The 17,542-nt window shown below is 34.3% G+C and overlaps 1 protein-coding gene across 12 annotated transcripts in view; it reads right to left on the bottom strand.

The window, feature by feature from the left end:
* Positions 1 to 17,542, bottom strand: part of LOC129748243 (mucin-2-like) — a 578,750-nt gene that overhangs the window by 201,987 nt on the left and 359,221 nt on the right. For 9 of the 12 annotated variants that reach the window (XM_055742778.1, XM_055742775.1, XM_055742777.1 and 6 more), the window contains one exon: positions 10,537 to 10,594. The exons of the other annotated variants lie outside the window; for them this stretch is intronic. In XM_055742778.1, the coding sequence (XP_055598753.1) occupies positions 10,537 to 10,541 (5 nt within the window). In that variant the 5' untranslated portion in view covers positions 10,542 to 10,594. The remainder of the gene's footprint in view (positions 1 to 10,536; positions 10,595 to 17,542) is intronic. 12 annotated transcript variants of the gene reach the window in all.

Raw genomic sequence — 17,542 nt, forward strand, 5'->3', positions numbered from 1 at the left:
GAAGTGATTTTAATGTTACCTGGGCTGATTCTGCGCCACAGCCTCGTTGTTTATCGTTCTCAGAGGTGGTTGAAAATGGGTTGCCTTCTTCAGGTTTAACTAATAAAGATGGGAAAAAACCAAGTCTCAACGTTCATGCGAAGGCTTGGGAAAATCCCCGAAATTAAAATACTTTCTCTTCTCCTTCCTTTTCTGATCCTAACAATTTTGTTGATTTGGGTGAAATTGCTGAGGAAAAATTAAAATTTTCCCGATCAGGAGGGAAAAACTAAATTATATCAAGATGAGATATTTTGTTACTAATTTTTTTTCTATCTAAATGAGTTATTATTCAGTACTCGTAGGATGTTAAAATATCTCAAATTATATCAAAAAATCTATACGATCATAGCTAAATTATATCAATTTTAGATATGCTCCTTTCAAGATTATATCTCGTTCAGATAGCATAGTTTGATATTGGGCAGAACAAAACCTATCTAAATTATAACTTATCAAAATATGAGTGCTTCGAGAAAAATTACTAGTGAAATGTCAATAAACCATATTTTTTGCTAAAACCATGTTCCGTTTTTGGTTTCCCCAAAAATTGGATCCAATTTTAAGGATCTCTTGAGCGAAACTCATTAATGTACGGTTTGGGCCGTTGACTTCGATGTCCGTGTTTCAGAAAAAGTTGTACATATATCAAAATAAGATATAATCATTTTATTTTGGGACAACCCGAAAAAATCTTTATCATTGAAAATTATCTCAACCCCATTGAAGTCTGTCAATCAGAATAAGATATAATTCAGATTGGAGAAACTTAAAATCGAAAATATAGAGTACTTAATTATAACTGAATCAGATGTAAATATCTTGGTGAGATACGTTTGAATTATGATTTTGATATGCTCTCCTGATCGGGTTTGCATCAAAATTTTATGGAAATGATGCAACTTATGTTGAAAGCAAATTCAATGTTTGAAGCTTTCCAAACTTCTTTTAATTATGCTAACAAAATTATTATGACTTTGCGATTCCCTCATGGATCCAAATAGATGTTTAAATATTATGAATTGGAACGCTAGATCTTTGCTGGCTAACCAAGATGAATTCTTTTTATTTTTGAAAACTCAAAACATACATATTGCTGCCATCACTGAAACTTTTTTAAAGCCAGACAATAACTTGAAAAGCAATGCTTTCTTTAAAATTTTACGAAATGATCGACTTGATCGACAAGGTGGGGGTGTAGCTATTGTCATCAATAGTCGTCTCAAATTTAGACTTCTTCCTTCTTTCAATACAAAAGTCTTAGAAACAATTGGAATTGAATTAGAAACTTCTATGGGGAAAATTATAATTGTTGCCGCATATTTGCCTTTCCAATGCAGCGGTGAACAGAAAAATTTTTTGAAGGGAGATTTACAAAAACTCACCAGAAATAAATCTAAATTTTTTATTTATGGTGACTTTAATGCAAAACACCGATCTTGGAATAATATTTCATCAAATTCAAATGGGAATATTTTATTTAACGACTGCTCTGCAGGTTATTATACTGTTGAATATCCTAATGGGCATACTTGTTTTTCTTCAATTAGAAATCCCTCCACAATTGATTTGGTTCTAACGGATTTAGGCGAGCATTGTAGTCAATTAGTTACTCATGCGGACCTCGATACAGACCACCTTCCAGTAACATTTTCTTCATCCCAAAGTCCCATTGAAAACCCTTTAAAATCAGCTTTTAACTTTCAAAAGGCTAACTGGGAGCGATATATGAATTTTATTGAACGTAATTTAGATGTAAACGTTCCACTGAATTCAATAGAAGATATTGATTTGGCTGTAGAAAATTTGACAACTTCAATAGTCAATGCTAAAGCCGCTTCAATACCCAAAGTTAAACATAAATTTAGTCAACCTTTAATTGATGATGATCTTCAGTTTTTGATACGACTGAAAAACATTCGTCGACGCCAATATCAACGTACTAGGGATCCTTATTTGAAATTAATTTATTGCGACCTTCAAAAAGAGATCAAACGTCGTTTAAATTTCATTCGTAATGAAAATTTTGCTAAAGCAGTAGAGGACATAAAACCCTACTCAAAGCCATTTTGGAAATTAACTAAAATTCTGAAAAAGCCCCAGAAGCCAATTCCTACTTTGAAAGATGGGGATAAACTTCTTTTAACTAATGCAGAAAAAGCTCGAAAATTAGCCCAACAATTTGAGTCTGCTCATGATTTTAATTTAAACGTTGTAAGTCCAATTGATGCTCAAATTTCCCTTGAATTTGATGATATTCTTTCTAAACAAAATGTATTTGAAAGTTCTTGTGAGACAAATATTGTTGAACTTAAATTGATTTTCCAAAAATTTTAAAATATGAAAGCTCCAGGGGAAGATGGGATTTTCTATATTCTTATTAAAAAGTTGCCTGAAAGCACTTTAAATTTTTTAGTTAAAATCTTCAATAAATGTTTTCATTTGGCTTATTTTCCCAATAAATGGAAAAATGCCAAAGTAACTCCAATTTTGAAACCTGGAATAAGTGCTTCAGAGCCTTCAAGTTATCGACCAATTAGTTTGCTTCCTTCTTTAAGTAAACTATTTGAGAGAGTTATTTTGAATAGAATGATAATTCACATTAATCAGAATTCTATTTTTCCTGATGAACAATTTGGTTTTCGTCATGGACATTCTACTACACATCAACTTTTGAGTGTAACTAATATGATTAACGCTAGCAAATCTAAAGATTATTTAACTGGTGTTGCTCTTCTTGATATTGAAAAAGCTTTTGACAGTGTTTGGCACAAAGGTTTAGTAGCTAAATTAGCTCGATTTGATTTTCCTGTATATCTCACCAAAATAATTCAAAATTATTTGACTAGCCGAACCTTACAAGTAAGCTATCAAAATGCATGCTCTGAAAGGACACCCATTAGAGCTGGTGTCCTTCAGGGCAGTATACTTGGGCCAATTTTATACAATATTTTTACTTCTGATCTTCCTGATGTACCAGAAGGAAAAGGTAGAAGACTATTTGCTGATGATACTTTGCTTTCAGCCAAAGGTCGAAATTTACGTGTGGTACGCAGTAGATTGCAACAAAATTTAAATTCCTTTTTGAATTACTTGAAAATGTGGAAAATTTCTCCTAACGCTTCCAAAACTCAACTTATTTTATTTCCCCATAAGCCATGAGCAAATTTTTTAAAACCTAATGAAAATCATTCCATAACTTTTAATGGGGTTTCATTAGAATGGTCTGATAACGTGAAGTACTTGGGACTTACACTTGATCGGAATCTTACTTTTAAAAATCACATTGAAGATATTCAATCAAAATGTAATAAATACACTAAATCTCTTTATTCTCTCATCAACAGGAAATCCCGACTGTGCCTGAAGAATAAGATGCTCATTTACAAGCAAGTCTTCCGACCAGCGATAATGTATGCAGTTCCGATTTGGTCTAGCTGCTGCGCGACGAGGAAGAAGGCCATCCAGAGGATTCAGAACAAGGTTCTGAAAATGATTTTGCGGCTTCCACCTTGGCACAGCACCGAAGATCTTCATCGGATTGCAGGCATTGAAACTATCGAAGAGATGGCCAACAAAATAATCTCCAACTTCAGAGGCAAATCGATGCAGTCTTCCATCGCAGAGATTCGCTCTCTCTACAATTAGTTTAATTTTAGGATAGCTTTAGTTTTTAGTTTTAAGTTTAAAATATTTTTAACACGACAGGATGTTCTACTTTATAAAAATGCTTGATTGCGCTCAGCAAATTTAAGTCAAATAAATAAATGTTAGTGATTATTTAACTATAGGGCTCTGAAAGTTCATTATTGAACTGAACACCTAATTTAATGTATTAATGTAATATAAATGTAATGATGAATTGGTACGAATAAAGATATATTAAAAAAAAAAACTAAACTCCGCTGGACGCGAGCCAATTTTCCGACATGTTTATTAACACATATTTTTTAATATCTTCTGAAGATATTAAAAAATATGTGTTAATAAACATGTCGAAAAATTGGCTCGCGTGGCAAGTAATTTTCCGTTACTACGGTAGATTCATTGCTTGAACTGAAAATTTTACCTGGATAAAATCTCCGTGTGGGGGAGGTTTAACCCCTAAACCTCTAGAAAAAAAAGTTTTACTGTGAAAACGAGATATATTGCTGCATTAAATAGTTGTCTGAAAATTAACTTCATTAAATAAAATCCATATTGAACTGAAAGTTCAATCAGAGAGTCAATTATACATTTGGATAATTTTGTAATCAATTTGAAATAATCGAATGAAAATGATTATTTCAACTGAATCTGTGAAATACAAAAGAACACATAAAATTTTGAAAAATAAAATAAGGGTTCAGAAATCGAATTCAGAATCGTATCAAACACGCAAATGCTGCACAAAATGGTAAAATAAGATATTAAGAGGAAAACTGCTGATTACTCGAGAGACCAATTTTAATTGAATGTTCAGCCTCACAACAAAATTTTAGTAAAAGTCAGAAATAACAGAGCTCAGCTAAAGAAATACAATTCAATTTAAATTATTTAATGTTGAAAACGCAGGTTTCAGTGGTGGAATAGAGTTATCTTTATTCAGTTTCGTCAGTGAGGTCATTAGAATACAACCATATTAATTAGCGATAGCTAATTGTCACTTCCACATCTTATATTCCCTAACCGGGAAAGTACTCATTTCTTAATGAGTACTTTGATATTCTTACCCAGAATATCTGGCAACACTGTTGTGTTACCACGAACCCAATTTGTGATGTCTCGCTTGACCGTGTGATGATGTAAACATTTATACACGGTAAACAAAGTTACTCTGTTCTGTATAAAAATCCATACAGAATCGAGAAAAGTGTCTCCACTTAGTTTTATGTTTGGGCGCTTTACACAGAGCGTGAGCAAAAAGCTTTTACACATTCGAAAGCTTTCAGCCAGTTAGTCAATTCTGTATATTTTGACATGGGGATGCCCATGCATTTTGGAAATTCCGCTGCAAAAGTAGAGTTGGAAGGAATTTCTTCAAAAAAAAAATCTTATCAACATTTAACTTTTTATTCATATCGTTCAAGGTAATAATTGGAACGATTTAATTACAAATCAATAAGCGGTGTCTGCCTGACGGGCGATATTAAAAGGCTTCCTTTTCTTTGGTTGTCAGTTGCAGTTCCTTGGAGCGGATCGTTGCCGAAGATAATCATCTTTCAGGACTTTTTTCTAAGCCGGCTCGGTTCTGTTCTGGAGCTCGTCAGTCTCCAGCTTCCGGTACGGATTTGCTTCCGTTCGATGCAGCCACCTGTGTATGATAGTTAAAAAAGAAGTATGTAGTATACATGGAAAAAGGATTGAAATTGTAATATTTTTCATAAAAAAGTAATCAGTTATGTAATCAAATTCAAAATTGTTAAATTATGTTAAAAACAAATCTAAGATAGTTTAACTCGAATTTAAATTAAACACTAATCTCATAACCTAAACCATATAGGATGCTGAACTGAAAACCAAAAATAAAGATTTTCAACCAAATAGGAAATATCATGCACAGAGCAAGATTAGAATGAATGAATTCATGTAAAAATATTTCAAATAAAACAAACCTGTTTCATCATGCCAGTTGATATTTTTTGTTTTGACCCTCCAGAAAACTGTCACCCAGATGATGGTTTACGTCGCTGTAAGGGATTTTCTGCGGAATCCGTTTCCAAGTGCTTTAGTGGTGGCTGCTCCGATTAGATGATAAGCGCATCTCTTTTGGTTCCCTTCTTCCTATTCGGAGACTTTCTGCGCTCATTGTGAGGTACCTAAATAAACAAATTTAGGATACCCATTATAAATTCCCTATAGAAAATTTGGTTACTTACAATTTTTTAAAGAAAAAATGAACGTACGGCTGCGGTCCACAATAATTTAAAAAAAAACTCGGACCTCCCGATGCACTCTATCAACTTTCTCGAGCCATCTTGCAACTGTCCATTTTCGAAGCTTTGAACACACTCGATGGCCTCTTCCGGGTGCGGTAAAGGTCGATTATGGGAAACAACGGTGTGGACAATATTCCTGAAATAACATACAAAGTAAGGTCAAACAATAAAGTAAAATGGTTAAATTATGAGAAAACATACCTTTTGTAAGCTATTTATGATGATTTCGACGTAAAAAAAGATGAAACATTGAAATCATCGTGACACATTATGCGTGTCTAAAAATTGTTTTGCTTTGACATCCCCGCCCTAAGCTTTCCAACAACAGCAAACTTTTTATACAGAGCATGAATAATCGACATTTAGTTCGTTTATGTATATTGGCAACCCAAAACTACTCAAAATTGAATTGGGGAAATACAAATTTTGGGCAACAACCGATTAGTTATTGTGATGGTGTAATCGCAACACATTTTATGAATAAGTCAATTTTTCCGTGTACCGTGTTTACCACACAGCAAGCAAAAAATCGTGTAATTTTAGATCGAAAACGATGCACGAAATCGGAACATCGTTATTGATCTAAAATTCTATCACTGTGTATTTTTAACAAGAATGTAATTTTGGGGCGTGTAAATTTAGATCGATAACGATGCACGCCAATGGAACCGCCTTTTGCCGTGTAAAAATACACAACGGTGTAAATTATGATTTTGTTTTGATTGTTTGCCGCTTTTGAAGGTATAAATAATAAATAATTGAAACACACTTATATCTTTTACTGAAGAAATTTATTTTCAAATCGAAGCATAAAAATAAAAAAAAAAGTTCACCCACCATCATGAGCAGTGCCAGGTTTGGATGATGGACTTCATACAGCCTATTTTTACCGGTCAGCGTCGTCATCAGTATTCTCCAATCGTGGTTCCACTTCAATGCGTAAATCTGCTGAAACAAAAATAATAATTAGGTTCCACATCTTTTACTTACATAAGTTCATTTACCTTATCTTCATCCGAATTCCGTGGACTTATTTGTTTTCCTTGGCTTTTTTCATAGTAAATTTTCTTGCCGAACTGATTAGAACTTTTATGGCTGCTCGGACAAAAACAAACACAAATGCCACAAGTTGAGAATTTCCATTCAATTTTAAACAAACAGATATAATTTTACACTGTTTGTGATATAAATTTCATTGACCGCTTGGTTTTTACATCACAGAATGTAAAATTATATCAAAACAATTTATTTCTATTCTAAAGACTAAAATTACATCAAAAGGAGTTGAAAATTACATCTTTTGTGAATTACACTCGTAAAAAAATAGATCACTCGTGTTTTAGATTCCGTATACTTTTAGAAATTTTTTGCTGTGCATCATCAGCTGTCATCTTCAATCATCACCGCTATTGTTTCAAATGCGAATTGACTCAAAGCATGCGGAACCAAAACAAACTGTTTTGGTTTCGCCGACGGAGCGGCATCGAAAACCGTAAGTATCAACATTTAAAATTATTTTTCAGAATATAAATTGAAAGATCATGTTGATGTTTACGAGATCTAAACAGAGGAACCAACTAGAATTCAGAAACGCATCGAAAAACAGTTCTAAAGCTTGCTTCATTTAGAATTGGATTATATTCATTTACAATTATAACAAAACAATTGCCAGTTATTCATTATTGGATTCCAGATCTTTTTTTGTACAAAAGTAGCATTTTCTTCATACTTTTTAATAAAAAAATACGAATAAATTTTTTTTCACGGTTTCGAAGGAATTCTCGATTTTTTTCTGAAACACGGCTCATTAGGAGGTGCACACCTTCTTCGTCCATCGTTTTAGTTATCGTATTCCACGTTTTTGCTGTAAAGACAGCTTGCCAAATCTGGTTAAAACATCATGGGATGGTCGTGGGATCGAATGAACGGCAAATTCATTTTTGGAGACACTTTTTTTTGGTATAGTTCGACGCAAATGTCTTATTTGTAACGAAAACTTTTGTTTTTTTGTCTTAGCTGCAAATGCCTTGCCAAATCATAAATTTTCGTGCAAGCTGAAACATCCCTTCGAGCCGTTGCCAAGTAATATTTTTGACCTGGGATTTGGCCGAAATCAGCCTTGATATAGGTTTAATCGTCCATCAGAAGACACCCGTCGGACTTGGTCAGCACCTGGTCGTATAGATTCCGAGCACGGAATTCGGCCACACTATTCTGTTTTATGGTCCGATTTGACTGTTTGCCAGCTCGATACAGCTTGAATCCTTTTCGGAGTCGAATTTTCCTCACGATACTATGGGCACGATACTAGTTTCTGTCCAAATCACGGTCCGACAGATTGGAATTCCTCTTAATCGTGTTCAAAATCTTACCATGCAGTTTCTTGGGGCCACGATTGGTTTCCGATTGATAACGTGCCATACGGTATTTCTGGGCAATTTCAGCTATTTCGCTAACATAGTGCAGATCACAATTGATTTTTCAAATAACTGTGCACAATTTTCTCCCTTCTTTCGACTTCCAGGTTGATTTTTTGCAAAGTACAGTCGATTTGCGGAATGTCAAAAATACATACTTTAAGCTGACAATACTCCCGACACGTGGTTGTCAAGAACTTCCAAATCTGTCCACCTGGAGCGCCACAATATGGGAAAAGTTTATCCAATTCTAAATGAAGCAAGCTTTACACAGCAGAAAAAAAATCGTTCGTGTGAGTTTGCACCTTTTTCGTGGTAAATTATTGCATCATTGATTCTACCCCATTTTACATTGCATGCAGTATAAGTTTACTTCTTCGAATTTTACGCACTAGATGCTTGAAACTTTTGGAACTTATTCTCTAAATCGTAGTAGTATACACATTTAAGATTTTTTTTTAAAAGAAAGTTGTTCTCTAACTTTTTCAAAACTATTTCCTGCCCCTCACAAACGTAAAAACGCGTGAGAAAGTTTTCCATGGATGGCAGTGTTTTGTAAGACGAAAACATCAACAAAAGCAACAAAGTCATACAACCCGACACCGGGCATAATCGTCTGAGCGCCCGGTATTAAGTATCTCACTCAACTTAGTTCGCCGGATTTTCTTTCGTCACTTGTTCACCCCATCCACACGACGCACTTGATATCGTCAACATCCTATCGTAATAATTCGTCTTTCTACGTCGCCAAGAAAAAGAAGAAGGAAAGGAGTGCTGATTAACTGCTATCTGATTGCAATATAAACGTGAACATAAAATTGATAATACCACATAATGAGATACCTACCCAGTTCATGGATGGCGGTGAAGAGCCGCCTTGCTTTCTTCGGTGCCGGTTTTTCGCATTGCATTTTTATCTTCATTCCAAGTGAGATTGGATCGTTGTTTTTCTGCCGGCCGGCCGGTGTGCAATGGAAAATGCACAAGAAATTTTTCACCGGCACCTCTTTTTTTGGTGGGAAAAACGTTGATAGCGTTGTTGAGATGTTAAACGAAGAGTAATCGATTGTGTTTTCCTTTCTCGGATCGACTCGATTGCGAGGTGTAACTGTTGATTAATTTTTGCCTTTTCTGTGTGATAAGATCTTATTGGGATAAAATAAGTTTTTGATTGTTTTTGGTTGATGAGGTTGAGTCATTCCGTCTAAAGTCGTTAGGGCAAGGGCCGTTCGGCAGAAGGTCATTTGGTTGATAGACGTTAGGTCGAATTGATTACCCTGACAATTGACATTAGAGGCTGATTAGACCAGTTGGCTATCCAACCGTAGACTGTAAGGCCTAAAGGACGCAAGGTAAAAAAATTTCTGTTTGGCTGAATGGTTGATAGGTCAAATGATCGTTAGACAGAATGTTGCTGGGTGCTAGGTCGATTGGACATTTTTTTAGACTGGTCTGCATGGATGCAGGGCCTATTGGACATTACACCGAATAGTCAATATGCCTAGGCCGGCCGACCGAAGAATGTTCATCCGATTATGATAAAAGACAGAATGGGACATTTGGCCAATGGTTTTTTGGCCGAACATTATTTGTCCAAATAGATTCTAAGCCGAATGCTCATCATGCCAAATGGAAGCTATGTCGAAAGGACGCGATGTGAATGGCCGAATGATCGTTAGGTCAAATGGTTGTTAGATCGTATGGATGTCTAACGAACATTCGCTCTAACGCCCATTCAGCGTAGTATCTTATCAGCCTACAGAAATTGAAAAAAATACAAAGTTGACAAGAAACGAAATTGACAAAAAGCCGAAAATGACAAAAATAGAAAATTCATAAAAAATACAGAAAAATACTGTAGCTCTTATTTTCAAATACAAGTATTCAAATTTAAAAAAAAATTGTAAACACTGAACCAGGTATCTAATGCAAAATTGGCCAATCAATCCTAAAATATAGATTTTTAAATTTTATAAAAGGCCATTTTGACATTTAGATCCGGAATAATCTGCTTAAAAATGTTTCAATAGAACGGTTTTGAGATACACTTAATATAAACTAACATCGTTACCTGATTTGTCTGTTCGAAACTTTGCTTTTACTAAATCCCTGAGCTCAGTAAATTTATTTGAAAACATATGTTAATACAAAAGGGAACTTACCTCATTGCTTAACATAAAGCTGAAGCTTCCTATCGACGAGTCACCAGTTTAAGCAAACCTGCAAAAAGAAAATGAAGAATGAAATTAGCAACACGATTTTTCGTCTCATATTTACGTGTTACTCCAAAAGACTTTTTCACTTGAAATACACTCTTCATAATGAACAATAGTTGAAAACTTAACTTGATTAGGTTTTAGGAAAAAAATAGTTTCGCCTCTATCAATTTCTGATTTTTTTCAAAATAGAGACTATATGTAAAACGATATTTGACAATGTTTTCGCATTTGAAAGAAAAATATCTAATATCGTTTAAAATAAGGAATTTACAAGGTTTGGTTGGTCTACATTGCCATCAGAGCGCACAAACTTAACGGGTATACGATTAAGACTAATTTCTTCAAAGAAAAGCCCCAGTTGGGTAATAACCGAGAAACAACGCCGCGAACAAAAACAAGAACGAACAAATTGAGTACTACTTCAACTCCTTCCGTTCTAGAGAGCGCGCATTACCGTTAATGTGGAGCAATAAAAAAACAACGCGCCTTCAGTCGTCGAGTTGAAAGAAAACTTGGGTGCCGGCTTAGGGACAAAAAATCATTATAACCAAAGGAAAACAAAACAAAAAACATAAGTCGCCCAGAAGTGCGACGACGTTATTTACTGTAATGACTGTCAAGCGCAATCTCTTCTCATCGCCACCCGCACGCAAGACTGCGGAAGGGTTAGGGAAACCAAATGTCTTGTTCTAAGATTTTATTTTGTTGTGACATTACTAAAGACATCGTTAATACTGTCTTACAAAAAGATTAATATCATGATTATGGTCAAGGAAAATGATGAAATTTACTCAAAAATCATCATACAGCTTATCTAAAGTGTTTATATATAATACGTTACCCCGTGTATATTATCGATTATTTCTAGAGTTTGTTTTGATTAGGTCGTATGAGCCACTTTACGAGTTTCGAGAAAATAGCTTTGGAAGTTTCGAAACACCTTTTAATTTCTATTTTTGGAATTAAAGTTTGGAATTGTCTGAAAAATTGCCATCGAATATTAAAAAAGATTAAGAATATGCTTGCGTATTCGATACGGGCACCAATTTTGTTCTTAATAGTCAAAGTGTACTTACAACCTTTTTCTTGGATTGTTTGGCGCAAACATCTTTTTGCAAATTGATGAATCCAATCTTGATAATTTATTGCATTTATGCAATACTTTGATATTCCGTTGGAAGTTGTATGAAATAATGGTTCAAACAGTCGGAACCGTAAATATAACACGGAGGAGCCTGCTTGAAGACTCCTTGCATCGACCTGCCCGGTACTGTCCATCGCAGGAATGTATCTATTGGACTACGGGCACTGCTCTACCACCTTTGCATATCAAGTAAACTGTAAACATAGTCCAACGCTGATGAATGCTCGAGATGTTTCTGTTGAAGTTTAAAAAAATCTAAATGTCTGGCATAGTAAAAATTAACACTTATTTTACTTACCCTGCACCAAATTTAAGTCAGTCGTTCTTCTAAGATTACTTAAAACACTCTCACAATCGATTTTCTTTTGATTTTATAGCGCATTTCACAAAATTTCAACAATTTTTAAAGCATTTTCTACAAAAATGCAAAAGGACCGAAAAACCAAATAGCCGAACTGTTATTTTGTGTCCTTTTGCATGCACGACAATTCAGAGCAACACAAAACGTCGTTAAAGCCAAAGTGCACTCGAAAATGAGAAAGTTATTATAGGTCTTAAATTCAAATCATTTTGTAGGAGTTATTCATAAATTAAATAAAACGAAATTTTTGTCGAACATAGAATAAATGTTTAGCAATCGTTTGCAGTCAATAACTCATTTTTGTTTATAATGGTTCATACGACCTAATCAAAACAAATTCTAGATTTTCTCCGAGGTACCTAATATCTGATTTCATAACAAGAAAAATGTTATGAATTTACAATTAAAATTTAGGATTTTATATAGTCAACCTTTAACTTTGAACACATTTATGTAGGATTAATTTTTTCAATACCTTTCTACCTTCAGGATTTAAAATTTAAAGTAGCAAATGGCATAAATATGTTAAAAGAACTATAACCGCAATAAATGTTTACTATAGCGGCGCCACATCCGCTCTTGAGTGTCAATATGAAACTATTGGAAGTTTGAAGTTTATAACTAGTTTATTCAGATGCATCCAAATAATTAAAAAAAATATGGGGACCCTACATGAATTCTTCAAACCTTTAATTTGGCATTATTACTTTGGCCCAGAAAAAAACTCCTTAATCCGACCTTAAGTGTCAATTTGACATTTCTCGCTTTAAACCGATATATTTATCTTGGTTTTCAACCAATTTTTACAAAATTTATAGTTTTGTAAACTTCGTTAAATAAAACAAATATGATTCTCAGACAATATTCACCTACAACACTTCTTTTTTCCATTATTTAAAGTCTGAGAAAAAATCGGAAAAATATGGTTTAGAAAAAAAACAGTAGTTCAGCTACGGAATGCTACAAAAAAATCACTTAGTCCAAGAAAGATAAAGTTAGAAGCTATACGAAGCACATAAGGATAATTTTTTAATAATTTTTTTGAACATGACCGCAAAAAAATGTGAAAAAGTGGTGTAAGAACCGTTCTTTTCAATCAATGAACCTAAATTGTTTAAGATTAATTTAAGAAAGAGGATTGGAAAGTTGATCTATTCTGACACATTTTTACATTTTTACATTTCCGACTTTGAATACCGGAAAATTGAAGTGTTGTAGGTGAACATTGTCTGAGAAATATGCTACACTACGAGGCTTTTAAATTACAAATCGGTTGGGAAACAATAGAGATTTGTTGGTTTTAATCAAAAGTGTCAAATTGAAACTCCTGGAACTGTAACGTTTAAAAATTTCCAGGACAGGTGAGGGTTTCTGAAAACAAAAATTTTGTACATCATGACACAAATTGCACAACATGGAAAACTGTCTCCGTGTGATGATGTCCCATTTCCCCATTTGTTCCAATTTTGATTTCACAATTCGAGCCCGAGTTAATGGAATAGATTGTTTTATGTTGAAGAGTTTTTCATCCGAGACGTGAATTTCGTGGTGATATTCACTCGTTAACCCTTTTAACGTTTTTCTTCAGAAAAAACATTTGAAAACTCCTTTTGAAGTTCTGACCAGAGCTGTTGCTCCACGGAGTTGAGCATCGTGCAGTTTTCGATGCATGCCTATACCTCTTCTTCTTCATCTACGTTACCTTTCATGAAGTTCACCATTCGTTCACAAAGGGAAATCATTTCTGAACAGCCTATCTCGTCGATTCAGTGACAAAATGGTACCCAGAATTCGTATTCTTTTTTCATCAGGGGCCGTTCACTAATTACGTAAGCAAGATTTTGGAAATTTAGTAAGATCTTACTAAGATCTAGTAAGATCTTAAGTTTTAAATTCTATAAGAACGTGTCAATTTTCAAAAACCAGCTTGAAAATATTAAAAATGTGTCATCCATGCTTCCAAGCAGAGCACTTTTTAAGTAAAACTAAATAACTGCATTTGAAAAACATAATTTATAGAAAAAACAACAACATATGAAATGTCTTAAACGATTGTATAAACATTAAGTTTTTAGGACATGACATGTTGGGGGTTACAATAATATTCAATAAATATCCATGATCGAATAAACAATATAAAATCTAAATTCCGATTTGAAAACAAGTGAGAGATCAGGTTAGCACAAGGTACCATAAAAAATGTTTTGTTTTTGAACTTAAAATCATAAAAATCTAAAAAAAATGAGTCTATGCTACTAAAATTGGTACGAAAATGTTTAACGTGTATTACGTTGTTAGTTAACCTAAAAGCTGAGATTCGATTCAGCGATAAGCAATAAAGTTTTACGTTTTTTTTGGTAATTAGTTTGTAAAATTTAGAGTTGGTATTTGCTAGGTTGGTATCACTGAAAAGACTGAACGCAACATTTCTTTTTTGTTTCTATAAATTTCTCAACTAAAAAGATTGTTATGATGAAAAGCGAATAGCGACGATCTTTTAAATAATGTGATTCAGTTTCTGGTGACATGTTGGTTTGAATTGGTTTCTATTAATTTTATATAACCAGCAACTTTTTTTTATTAATTAAAACATATTAAAAGATTAATTTAACATAAAAAATTACCAACAGATAGGTAGGTAGTGAGAAATAAAAATAAAACTTGAGTAATATGGTTTCGTATGGCTGTGACGAATTATCAATGTAACATTTCTTACGTAAGATTTTTGGAAACCCCCTACCCCCCTAGTAAGAGATCGTAAGCAAATGTGAAACCCCCCCTCTCCCCCTATGTGCTTACGTAATTAGTGAACGAGCCCTCACGATGGACTCAAACGGAGAAATTTTGCGAAAAAATCTTTTCCGCGGACAATTTCACTAACTTTTGAACAATAATGAACGAGATATTCATCATCTGGTTAGCAATTTGAAGAGTGATCAAGACTTGAGGCGTGACTTTACACTCTTCTTCCCAAAAGTACCCCTAATAGTTATCGTTTACACAGGAAGCTCAGCCATGGACTCGGACGAACAGAGCACCATTGATCGGGGTACGATGAGCATTTTCTGATGAAGAAACTATCAGTGAATTCAACTCGATGAAGTCAACTGAATTATAGAATTACAACTTGACATCTGACGACTAAGCCTATTGAACGTGTGTGCTGAGTGCGAATTGTTTGTATTCTACAAACAGACATACATTATTTTCTTATTGATTTGTTTGATGGATCTACGACTCATCGTTTAGTGCAAGATGGTGAATGGTAAATCAAAATAAATTCACCTCGACTAGAAATCGAACTCGAGTTCTCTGATTATCTCTTCGACACCTTACCAATAGGCCAAATCGTCAGATGAAACTAATCATGCTGAAGCTTTATATTTCAGTTGACTCCATCGAGTTGAACCCGTTTCTAGATTCAAGGTCGTTAAATCACCTACTAGGTTCTCTGACTTTTACAGTAAGTAGGCGTCGAGAGCGCGTTGAAGTGTGGTGATGCTCGTATCTTGATTTACGAAGTAGCAATGTGCTAAAACGAAAAGGCGAGCATAAGTCTCAATTGCTCCATGGATTAAAGGGAAACAAACGCAACGAAACAACCAACATGGCTGATTCTGAAATTTGAGAGATCGTATCACCTTCTATTAACCACCCTAGCCTAGATTCTACGGCAGAAAACGGCCATCGTGCCCCGATTAATGGTTCTTATATTCCCCAGGGGGGTTCTCATTGTGCCCCTACAGTGACTGATTTTCAGTTTTCGGCAAAAAAAAAAAAATTAAAATGCATTTGAACGATTTTATTTACTTTTCATGTTTTGCCAGCTAAAAAGAAGACTTTTTTAGTGATCGAATACGAAACAATGATGTAACTCACATATTATAGCTGTTTTCTATGGGTTTCCTTGAGATGACCATTATGCCCTTATATCCCTTACCAAAAATTTCTGAAATTTTCAGTAGATGAATGGCCAACAAATTCAAGCTCATGACATCAAGTAACTCTACAAAAGTTATTTAGTAAATTCGGTCCAGTAAATTGAAAGTTACAGCTGTTTGTTTTTGGAGGACAGGCTTTTTTCATCCTGGGACCTTAGGTGCAATAAGATTTAGAAATAACACTGTTTAAAATTATCATAAAAATATTTTTCTATAACCCCAGGGATTGTGAAATCGGAAATAGACTTAAATGAGGTCCATTGGAGTGAAAAACAAGTTGCCGAAGGCGATACATAACAGTTCTTGTAGAAAAGAAAAGTTTGAAAAGGAGATTTTTTAGAGCCAATTGAAGATTGCTCTACGTGAAATAATGCCTTCAAAGTATTTTTTAAAGAGAGGTCATGCGCAGAATTTGAATTCCATCGCTTCAGTTCTTGATATTCTAAACAAACATAACTACAAGAAACCAAATCCACCATCTTTCGAAAATATTGAAAACGATAACGCGCCGAGGGGAACCGAAGAAGATATGATTTCACAGAGTTCTGCCGCCTAAAAGCTACTGCTGAGTGTTTTCTCGATATTTGGTGAGATTTTAAAATTTTCGTTATATGTGTTTTCAAATTTCAAATAGACTCCTTTATAAGTTTGATGGATGATCTAACTTAAAAAACTCCATTTGTAGTGAAACTATTCGATTACCGGAATCTGAAACAGTACGCTTTTACAAAAGCAAGACACAATGACTATTTGTAAGTAGGGTTAGATTATTTCGATATAACAAAACATCACACATTTTCTGTAATTTACACTTTGTAGAATCCCTGAAGATGGTGTCATACGACACCGAAACGTAGGGTATGTAACAATAAAATTCGTGTCATAAAAAAGCTTGAACTGATTTGCCGTAATATCAATAAAAACACAGCCGAACCCTCGAGAAACACATATAACGAAAATTTTATTTAGTTCTTACCTTGAAACCAAAAAAAAATATTTCCATCGACAAAACAATCAGTTCTCAGCGAACTCATAATCTATGCAGTGGAGGGTTAAAAGAAATATGTCTCAATATTTATTTCTCCTCAACTTTTTCCGTTCTAACTTCGATGATGGATTCCTTTTTCCATAAACTGAAAGTTTTCAGTAATTCTTATGAAACAAAAAATAGGGCTGTCGGAAAAATTTTGGCTATGAATGTATCTCTGTGAACTAAATATATTTTTGAAATTTTTCAATAGGTTTTGTTTTGGCAATTCCATAGTGTGGAAACCCTGTAAATATTTTGTGTAGTTGAGAACATTCTTCAAACCTCTGCTGCGAAAAATTTCTTCAGTAGTTGGCGCCGCCAACCAACATCCATCATGTCAGATTCAGTTGCACGGCGTCTAGAGTTCGTAAACAGGGAGTAGGTACCTTCCTATAACTAGTTGGAAGTTGAAGCTCACCAACTGCGGATAATGCCCATTAGCTTCATTTTTCTATTTCCGACGCGCAATCATC

The sequence above is a fragment of the Uranotaenia lowii genome, chromosome 2, assembly GCF_029784155.1.
Source record: "Uranotaenia lowii strain MFRU-FL chromosome 2, ASM2978415v1, whole genome shotgun sequence".
Lineage (NCBI taxonomy): Eukaryota > Metazoa > Arthropoda > Insecta > Diptera > Culicidae > Uranotaenia > Uranotaenia lowii.